Source organism: Thecamonas trahens (assembly GCF_000142905.1).
Source record: "Thecamonas trahens ATCC 50062 unplaced genomic scaffold supercont1.62, whole genome shotgun sequence".
Lineage (NCBI taxonomy): Eukaryota > Apusomonadida > Apusomonadidae > Thecamonas > Thecamonas trahens.
In genome coordinates, this window is record NW_013657618.1 from 138,050 (window position 1) to 148,349 (window position 10,300).

At 65.6% G+C, this 10,300-nt stretch overlaps 3 protein-coding genes across 3 annotated transcripts; 1 reads left to right on the plus strand and 2 right to left on the minus strand.

The window, feature by feature from the left end:
• Positions 1–53: 53 nt before the first annotated feature.
• Positions 54–1,841, plus strand: AMSG_10643 (uncharacterized protein; the record flags this gene model as incomplete). The annotated part of the gene is made up of 2 exons (XM_013897897.1): positions 54–63; positions 89–1,841. The coding sequence occupies 2 exons, from the start codon at positions 54–56 to the stop codon at positions 1,492–1,494; spliced, it is 1,416 nt and encodes a 471-aa protein (XP_013753351.1). The 3' UTR covers positions 1,495–1,841.
• Positions 1,507–4,256, minus strand: AMSG_10644 (uncharacterized protein; the record flags this gene model as incomplete). The annotated part of the gene is made up of 2 exons (XM_013897898.1): positions 1,507–2,961; positions 3,000–4,256. The coding sequence occupies 2 exons, from the start codon at positions 4,254–4,256 to the stop codon at positions 1,507–1,509; spliced, it is 2,712 nt and encodes a 903-aa protein (XP_013753352.1).
• Positions 4,257–4,591: 335 nt separating this feature from the next.
• AMSG_10645 (uncharacterized protein) lies at positions 4,592–10,155 on the minus strand (the record flags this gene model as incomplete). Its single annotated transcript, XM_013897899.1, has 2 exons — positions 4,592–5,321; positions 5,360–10,155. The coding sequence occupies 2 exons, from the start codon at positions 10,153–10,155 to the stop codon at positions 4,592–4,594; spliced, it is 5,526 nt and encodes a 1,841-aa protein (XP_013753353.1).
• Between the last annotated feature and the right edge of the window lie 145 nt (positions 10,156–10,300).

Sequence of the window (10,300 nt, forward strand, 5' to 3'; positions counted from 1 at the left end):
GGATACAGAAAATTGGCCGAACACGTCCACGAGGCAAAGGCGAGTGAGGCGCGATGGAAGGCCGTGACGGCAGGTCTGTATGAGAGAGAGCAGCTGGTGGAGGAGAAGCTGAAGGAGGTGGCAAAGGAGCTGCTCGCGCTGCGGGCAGAGCATGGTCGGCTGAAGAACGAGTACGATGTGGCTGTGGAGAATGTCTCGCTGCTGGCGCAGGAGAGAGACGAGGCGCTGAGGACCATCGCCGAGCAAAAGGCAGAGATCGACGCTCTCAAGACGCGCTCGCTCGTCCAATCGCTCCGGCCGGATCCGGCAACACTCAAGGCGCGGAGAAAGACTCTGGCCGCAAGGAGAAAGACCGGCGCCGTGGCGTCGCGCAAGGGAGTTGCAAAAAGCCGCCAGCGGCCCACCACCGCAACGTCGGCCGGTGACGCCGACGACGGCGATGGATCGGATGTCGCGCCCGACCACGCCGCACTTGCTGCGGCCAAGACCGAGCGCCGGAAAGAGCGCGAGCGCGAGCGCGAGGACCGCCGCGCTGCAGGTGTACAGCCTCCGGCCACAGCCACTGTCGCGACTGGCGAGCGGGCCGGGGCGTACCGCCCCACCGGTTCGGGCCTCGAGCTGATGGCACTCTCGCCGGCTGCCAACTACCGACTGGACAAGGCGTTCAAGACCGGATGGCTCCGCAAGCGCGGCGGAAAGACGTTCACCCCGTTCCGTCGGCGCTTCTTTGTCTGCCGCGACGCGTACGTCTTCTACTACAAGTCCGAGTCGGACATTGCTCCCACAGGGTACATTCCGCTCGACGGCTGCGCCCTGGTAGCCAAGGCTGCCTCGGCCGGGCACTACCCGTTTGACATTGTCCACGCCACCCGGCGCAACTTTGTTCTCGAGGCTGCGTCAGAGTCGGAGCGCGAGGACTGGATGATGGTTCTCTCCAACCGCATCGTCGCCGTCGCCGCCGAGCTCGAATACGAGCGGGTTGTCGAGGAGCATCGAGTGGCGGCAACGTCGCCGAGCGGCGAGTACGCGAACCATCCAGGGCTCACCCAGCTTCAGCGCCCGCGCAAGGCCTCCATTGCCGCCCACGTCGTCACGCCCGCCATGCGCCGCGCTATCTCGGAGCAGTCGCGGCGGCTGACCGAGCGCCGGATGTCGGCAACAGCCGCGGCGTCGACTGCTGCCGCGGCGTCCGCCACCGCCGCTGCCGCCACAGGCGCGGGTACCACCGCCGCCGTCGCACCTTCGCGCCATACGCTCGGCACCCTCAACACCATGGTCGCCAACTGGCAGTCCAAATCGCATTTGGGCGGCGGGACGGTCCACGAGCGTGCGCTCGCCCAGGCCGCCTCCGAGTTTGCGTATCTGTTGGAGGAGTCGGCCAAGCTGCGCGGGCACGGGGATGCCGCCGCCGCCGACCGCATCGACGCCATCCGTGACGGCCTAGTCGTCGACTACGCGTCGTCGGCATTCCCACCGCCGGCTCCGGTAAGCTAAGTCGTGTGGCGTTTACTCGGCCCCGCCACTATTGTTCTTGACAGAAAACAGTGAGGCGACGCCTGGGCCGCCGGCGCCGTCGGCTGCAAGCATGGACCGGATCTGGCCCGGCAAGCCGCCGGCGGAGATCTGAAGGTCGGTGGGGAGGAGGGCGACATTGTTGCCGAGAGCGGCAAACATGCGGGCCTGGCCTGCGGCGTAGGCCTCGATGAGGGCGAGCTGGACAGCGAGCGGGTTCTCGGACGCCTCGCCCTGCGCTGCGGCGACCGAGCGGATCTTCTCCACCTCGGCCATAGTGGCGGCGCGCTTGGCGTTGGCATCGGCGTTGGCCTGGACTTGGATGGCGGCAGCCTCGCCCTCGGCCTGCAGCAGCGCTGTCTGGTTCCGCTGCTCGACGTTGAGCCGCTCGGCGGAGATCTGGATGGAGACCTCGGCCTGCTGCTCGACGGCGCGCTTCATGTTGGCGTCGGCAAAGTCGATCGACTCGACCCGCATGCGGGTGAGGGCCACGCCGCGCTCCTGGGCAAAGTCACGGATGCCGAGCTGAAAGGCCGAGCGGACGACGTCGGCAAACGACTCAGCCTGCTCGTACGTCGGGAGCGCGTCGTCGCTGCCGGCCGAGGAGGCCAAGGGCGCCGTGTGCGCCTTGCTCGTCCTGTGCCCGGCACCTGGCCCGGCATGCGCCGTCGGATCGGCGATGCCCTGCGAGATCTCGTTAGAGTCGTGGGCGCCAAAAACAGCGAGCAGGGTAGCCTCGGCCTCACGGTGGAGCTCGTCCTCGATGTCGACAACCTCGACAAAGGCGCGCTTGGGGTCGACGACCTTGTAGAGGACAAAGGCCTTGACGTCAAAAGCGACGCGGTTGCGCGAGTACACATGGCAGCGCAGATCGAGGCGCTTCTCCTGGATGGAGCGGATGTCTGAGAGCGTCCACAGCTCATCGTCCAGGATGTGGTGACCCTCGTGGAGGATGCGGAGCGCCGAGCGGTGCGGCGCGCCCGACGCCGCCGCGGCCTCGGACGCCTTGGCACCCCCGGTCCGCCCGTCGTAGGTGATGGCCACAAAGCCTGGCGGGATGTTGACAATGTCAAAGGCGCCGAGCGAGATGTGGCGCTCCCACTTGCGGTGGATGTGTCCGCCAAACTGCTCCGGCCGCTGAATAACGTGGACGCCCGGCTGGAGGAGGAGCTCGGTTCGCCCGTCGGCGGTAAACTTGTAGCTCACCTCGCCCTGCTTGAGGTTGAGCCTCACCACCGAGCCAAACTCGAGAATAGACGTGTTGACATCGTACAGGTCGCGGTCAAAGAAGGCCGGCCGGCGGAGGGTGTACGTGCCAGGCGCGTCGTAGAACCGCGTCTCGCCGTCCTCCGACTGGTAGAAGATGATCTTGCCGGCCTGGAGGCGGACGCGCTCAAAGGTCCCGTGCTCGATTCGCGGCTCGTTGACCGAGTGGATGCCGAGGAGCTCCTCAGGCGCACGGAGGACGTAGCGGCCTTGTTGAGGACGTCGACGTCGCCGGTGGCTGTCCGCATGCACGCGAGCTGGCCCGACTGAACCCGGACAATGGTGACCGAACCCTCGCGGAGAACGTCGTCGTTGATGTTGTGCACGTTGCCGACAAAGGTACTCGGCGCGCGGAGCTCGTACGTACCTGGCGAGTCGAGGAACTGCGTCTCGCCGGCGGCGTCGAGGTAGAACACAACCTGACCGGAGAGCAGCCGCAGCCGCTCGTAGCCCTCGACGTTGATCCGTGGCTCCATGGTGGAGAAGACGCCGAGCAGCATCTCGGGTGAGCGCAAGAGCAGCCGGCACACGTCCTTGACCACCACCACGTGGCCGTCGACGTCGCGGACAACCGCAAACTGGCCGGCTTGGATCCGAATGAGCGAGACTGAGTCCTGCTGGATGCTCTCGCGGTCGAGCGACTCGGAACCGAGGTACGAGATGTACGGCGAGGAGAGCACAAACTGGGTGCCTGGCGAGAGGACGTACACCTGGTTCTTGAACGAGCAGAACCCGATGCGTCCGGGCGGGACCGTCACGATCTTGGTGTTGCCCAGCTCGACAGCCTCTTGCCCGTCAAGCCGCTGCGGTGGATGGAGCGTCCGCGTTGGCCCAGCAAAGTAGTACAGGCCCGGCCGCGAGATGACGTACTGATCCGAGCCGTCCTGGAGCCAGGTGACCTCACCGGGGTTCACCCGTGTGTTTGCTGCCCGGTAGTAGGCGTAGCCAATGCCTGTTGCCTTGAGCAAGCCCATGCCGATCTTTCCGGTCGCCGACGACGGCAGCGGCGGGAACGGATGGTGGGCAATGTCGCCGACCACAGCCTCGATGACGCCACCGGGTAGTTCGGGCGGCGCCACCGTGTTGGCCAGCGTTCGGTAGAAAGTGTGCTGCACCAGCCGGACGTTATCGCTGCCATCATCGGCAAACATGCCCGAGACAGCCATCACGCCTGCCCCCGATCGGCCAGCCGATCGGCCAGCTGCCGCTGACCCCCGCGCCTGTCGCCGCTGATCGACCGACGAGTGGTCGCCGTTGATGGAGGTGCTACCGACGAGCGAGTGGCGACCAGCCGTTGCGCCGGCAGGCATGGCATGGGCAAGATCATGGTCATGGTCATGGCGGTGACGAGTCGAGGGAGACGACGACGAGCCGACAGAGGTAAAGGCATCGGTGGTGACGTCGAGGAGGAGCGAGTCGCGTTCTCCGCCAGAGGCCCGAGGATCCCGAGATGGGTCTGTTGCCGGATATGTCGCCATGGAATACGGTGGGGAGGGGTGGGGGAGGGGGAGGGGAGAGGGAGGGGGAGGGGTGGATGGTGTGGTCGTGGCAAGAGTGCACGCGGTGTGGCGCACTGGTTGGAAGCGGCCGTTTTTGGAGTGGCTTTCTTCAGGTGTCCGGTACGAGTCGCATGTGCGAGTATGGCACACAGTCACGGTTCCGACCATCACGGCTACTGGGAGGGGGGGGTTGATGGTGATGGAGTTTGTTTGAGGATGAAGAAAGCAAGGAGATGAAGGGGAAAGAGAGGTGCTGCACAATGCCACACAAACCGATGGATGGCACCCAGCTCAGGGGGCACTCGAGTCTGGGCTTAGGTGTAGGCGAGCTGAGCCTCAAGGCCTTCGCGGTTCTCGTGGAACGAGGTGACGAGGGTGTCGTGCAGGGCACGCATCTCGGCCGAGACGAGCTTCTCGTGGACGCCGAGGCCGCGGCCGACAATGTCGGACTGGAGGCGGATCTGGTCGCGGAGCTGCTCGACCTTGTCCTTGTCCTGCGGGTTCTCGGCGATGTAGTTCTTGGTGATAAAGTAGTCCGAGAACATCGAGGTGCCGCCGTTGACAAAGGCGAGGATGATGCCGTTGAGGGCCATGGTGAGCGGCGAGAGGTTGAGTGAAGCGCCTGCGGCGGCATAGGTGTCGATCATGGCGGCGACTTCCGCATTCTTGTCGACAAGCGACTCGACGGCGCCGTCGAGCGGCGAGACCTCCTCGTCGTTGCGGTCGACGACGACGGCGCGGGTGAGGACGCCTGGGAACGAGCCATCGATGGAGACGGTGGTGCGAATCTGCCACAGGGTGGCAAACTCGTTGCTCTTGTCCTTGACCACACCGGGCTTCTTCCACGGGCGCGAGGAGCGGAAGGTGCGGACGTAGGCCTGCTTAAAGTACTCGGCCTGGGCCTTGGGCATCTCGATGCCCGGATAGGGCGCGGCGGGGACGGTGGCCGGGTCGACGACCGGGTCGACCTTTGCGATCTGGATGAACAGGCCGTCCTGCTCAAAGTACTCGGAGCGCTCGGCCTTGTTGGGAGGAAGGTTGCGGCTGGGAAGCGTGTGCGGAGCTGGTTCTGAACGTCGGACATCTGCTCGAGCGGCTTGCCGCGGAGGATGAACTCCTTGTTGCGGATCGAGGGCGCAAAGCTGCGGCCAAAGTAGCCGATGCGGTAGTAGGCGGTCTCGAAGCGCTCCTCGGTGGCCACCTTGGAGAGGATGGCGGCCTTGGCCTGCAGAGCGGCGGCAGCCTCGGCGTAGGCCATGGCGCCCTCGAGCTCTGCGGCGAGGGTCGAGTAGACGCGGACGGCCTCCTCGTAGACCTTGCCCTTGTCGAGGTTGACGGCGGCCTTTTGGAGGACGGCGCGCTTGCGCTCGTACATGGTCTGCTCCGGGAAGGCGGGCGAGAGGTAGGGCACGATCTCGGGCGACCACTCCAGCTTGTCGGCGTACATAAGGAGGGCGTAGCCGGCCTCGGCAAAGGTGCCGCCGGCCTCGTGCAGCTCGACGAGGTGGAGGACCTGGCGGACGTAGGCCTCGAGGCGGCCGATGGAGAGCAGGTACGAGGTGAGCTCGAGAATGGCGGCGATGCGGTCCTGGTCAAAGAGCGGGTCGTCGGGCAGCTGCTGGAGCTCGAGGGTGAGGGCGACGAGGCGGCCGAGGTTCGACTTGGTCTCCTCCATCTTGGTCTTGAAGCCCTCGTCGGTGAGCGAGGCGATGTAGGCATCGAGGGCGCCGAGGAAGCGCGAGCCAAACTCTTCGTCGGCGCGCTCGGCGTCGTAGCGGTCAAAGATCTCGACCTCAACGCGGAGGAGCGACTTTGCCGACGCGTACTCCCACTTGAAGACCCAGCAGAGGATGTCGACGGCCGAGGCCGTGGCGGCCTCGCACGAGAGCATCATGACGGCGAGCAGGTCGCCGATGATGCTCGGAATGAGGGCGCCGACGCGGGCGTCGCCGAGCTTGGTCCACAGCTCGACAAGCATCGAGGCGCCGCGGGCACGGAGGTCACCCCAGCGGCAGAGGACGCGCTTGCGGGTGGCGGCGCCGAGGTGCTCGACCTGGATGGCCGGCGAGGTGACGACGCGGGCGAGGAGCGAAAAGTAGGCGGGGAGGAGGCCCGAGTCGGGCGTGGCGTCGGCGACGACAAGGTCCATGATGAGGCCGGCGATGGCGAGGCAAATGTCGGCCTTGATGACGTTAAAGGTGAGCCACTGGGCCGGGTACACCTGCTTCTCGGCAAACTGGGTGACAAAGGTCACGATGGTCTGCAGCAGGTGGAGCTTGGCGGTGACCGAGCCGAGCGAGGCGTAGTACTCGAGCAAGTTCTCGACCTTGAGCAGCTTGTACAGGGCCATGCCCGAGGTGACGAGCTGCGACGAGGTAAAGCCGATGCTGTCCTCCTGGAGGAGCGAGGAGAGGGCGTCGGTGAGAGGGCGGAAGAAGATCATGAGCTCAGACATGAGGACGCGGCGCTGCTCGTCATCGAGGGTGCCGACCTGGTCGCAGATGGAGCCGATGGCGCCGATGGCGGCGACGCGCGGGTCAAAGGACTCGTCGTCGTACTTGCGCTCCTCGCCGGCGACCGGCTCGAGGAGGGCGAGCATTTCGGTGGTGATGAGCGGGAGGATGGTCTCACGCGAGCCCGGATGGACGACAAGCTCGGAGCGGGCGAGCGAGCGGATAAACTTGATCTTCTCGGTGTAGAGCTTCGAGGCGTTGTCAGTCTTGACGGCACCGAGGAACTGGGCGACAAAGGCGGCGACCTCGCCGTACTCGAACATGCGGGTGAGCTCGATAAAGAGGGTGGAGAACTTGCGGAGGGCGAGGGTCTGGATGCCAAGCAGGACGCGGTCGTCCATCTCCATGAGGGCGTTGAAGGAGGAGAGGAGCTCGGACATCGAGTTGACAAACTGCGGCTCGCGCGAGGTGGTCTGGTACGCGTCGTTGTAGAGGAGGCGCGAGCGGATGATGAGGCGGAAGATGTACTCGACAGCCTTGATGGAGGCCTGGACCTGCTTGCGGAACTGCTTGGGCGAGTCGACGTACTGCTTGAGCGAGGCGATGAGATACTGGTGGGCCATGACACCGCGGTAGTGCTGCTCGATGTAGACGTCGATGACCTTGCGGAACTCTGCGCCGGCGGCACGGTCCTCGGTCATGATGCCGATGATAAAGACGAGGGCGTCGTAGACAGCCTTACTCACGCCAGGCTTCTTCTCGAGGAGCTCAAAGAGCACGTCGTAGATGTCCTGGAAGAAGAGCACAATCTCGCCCTTGGAGAGGTAGAGGAAGCGGTCGAGAATTTCCGAGAGCTTGCGCTCGTCGTGCGAGATGGTGTGCCACATGAGGAGCGAGTTGAGCGAGGTGTTCTGGGTGAGGAGCGTCGAGGTGAGCTGGATGGAGACGGTAATGGTCTCCTGCTTGCGCGGCACGAGCTTCTTGGGGTCGGTCTCGGTGAGGTAGTAGGTGGGCGAGAGCTTGCCGGCGTCCTTGGGCGGCTTGTAGACGTTAAGCGAGAAGACCTCGTTGGCGACAAAGGCGCCGTCGGCGGTAGTGAGCGGGAGGAAGGCAAAGCCGACTTCTTTGTCGGTGTTGTCCGAGGTGGTGCACTGGACGAGCGAGAAGCGCAGGTGGGCGACCTTGGCGAGCGAGGGCTCGATGTTGAGGCAGAACTTCTCGGCCCACCGCGGCTTGGTCTCGTGGTAGCAGACGCAGCTCTCAAAGGTGGAGAGCGACTCGGGCTTGCCGTTGATGGTGAGGCAGCCGTCGACGTTGCGGCCGTCGGGATTGACGACGTTGACGACGACCATGCAGTTGCGGAGGTCTTTGGAGAGCTCGGCCCCGTGGAGGGTGACGTACAGGTCGTTGCGCGACTCGCCGGGGAGGATGACGTCGGGGAAGGAGAGCTTGGAGATGAGCGAGACGTTGGCGTAGCCCTTGGCGGCGTAGCTCTCGGGCGTGTAGGCGCCGTTGAGGATCTGCAGCTCGACGGCGACGCCGACCGACTGAGGGACAACCTGGGCAATGCCGGTGCCAAACAGCATGTGGGTGAGGAGGTCCGGGTCCATGTTCGGCTTGGCCGGCGTCTGGTAGATGGAGAACATGTGCTCCTCGGCGGAGCGCTTGGTAGCGAGCGACTTAAAGTCGAGCGGGAGCATGGCAATGCCAAAGAGGCGGCGGAACTGCTTGGTCGTCCGCTGCTTCGAGTCGTCGGCCTGCATCTTGCCCTTACGGACGACGCGGCAAACGAGGTAGAGCTCGCGGGCGAGGTCCTCCTCGTTGAGGTCGGAAAACGCAAAGCGGATGTTGCCAATGTCGTCAACGTTGAACGGCATGCCCTGGTGGGTGAGCCGGAGCTGGAACTCGTCGGTGATGGTCTCGTACGGCGAGCTCTCGTCGGGGCCCTTGGCGATGACGGAAAAGTGAAGGTGGGCCTCCTCACCGGCCGAGTTGTTGCCGAGCGGACAGACAAACGACTTCCAGCCGACGAGCAGCTGGACAAGGCCTGACGCATCCTCCTCGTCGTCGTCGCCGCCGGCGGCGCGGGTCGTCTGCGCCTCGGCCGAGACCTTGGCCAACTCGACCGAGGCCTCGGGCGTGAGCCCGGCGTACGACCAGTAGAGCTTGACGAGGCCGGTGTTGGTGTCGTCGGCCATGATGCCGTTGTTCGTCAACGCGAGCGTGTTCATGTTGAGCGAGGTCCGCGACTCGTTGACGGTCGCCACCGCGGCGCGCTTGGCCTTGGTCACCTTGTCGATGGAGCCGCGGGCGGAGAAGGCGAGGATGCGCGAGCGGGCCTCGCGGAGAGTGTGGAACTGGGCGCACAGGTTGTTGAACAGCGGCATCTGACCGGCTTTGTAGTGGTCGACGGCGAGCTCCTTGATCTCCTCCATCTGCGCCACGAGCTCGTCCAGAATCGGCTGGTCGTCCGGCCGTGTCTCGTGGATGTGGACCCGGTTCGACGGCCAGATGCCGATGGCGCCGGTGGCGAGGACCACTCCGCGCTGCCAGGCAAAGATCTCCTCGACAACCAGGACGGCCTGACCGACGACGAGGGCCACCTCGTGGTTGCCGGCCGGTGTAAAGTCGCACAGCGCCACGCCGCGCTTGGGCACCTCGCACTTTTGCCACTCGGTCCGCGACAGCGTCGGGCCCTTCTTGAGGACGGCGGCGGCGGCGGCGACAGGCGCCGCGCCGGGCTTGCCGCCAGGCGTCGGCTTGCCGGGCTTGCCGGGCTTGGCCGGCTTGCCGGGCTTGCCGCCGTGGGCCAGCGCAAGGGCATGCGCCTGCTGCGCCGCCGCCACCTGCGCCTCGGCCTCGGCCTTGGCCTGCGCCTGCGCCGCCGCCTGCGCCTCGGCCTGTGCCTTGGCTTGCGCCTGCGCCGCTGCGATCGACTCGCGCAGCGCCGAGCGCTTCGCCTCCTTGGCCCGCAGCGCGTTGGCCTTTTCCTGCTCGGCCGCCGCTTGGCGGGCAGCCTCCTCTTGGGCAGCCACCTGGGTGGCGGTCGGCGGAGTGCCTGCCGCTGCAGTACCCGCCGCACCCGCAGTTGGCGAAGCAGCAGCCACCGGAGTCGGCGACGAGGCCGCAGCCGTCGGCGAGGCAATGCCCGCGGCGGCGGCCACCTGCTTGAGGTGGGCAATGGCCTTTTGGATCTGGGCGATAAAGGCGTCAGCCTCCTCGGGCGAGCCAAAGGTCAGGCCACAGAGCTTGCGATTCGCCGACGACGACCACTGAACAAACTTGGGGCTTGCCTTCTTGAGAGCCATGTCATGGGTGACGTAGCTGTTGAGGACGACCTTCTGCGAGCCGTCGTCCGACGCATAGTAGCCAATGAGCCGGTACGTCGTCTTCTCCGTGTTGTAGTAAAGCCCAATAGCAGCCATAGCATTACCCACACGCGACCATGTCTTGGCCGGTGGCTGGACGAAGAACACAAACGCCCGCGCAGAGGCCACAGGACGTTCGCTGGGGTGGGGGGGTCGGGGGGGGCGGGGGGGGGTGGGGGGGGGTAGGGTAGGGGTGGGGGTA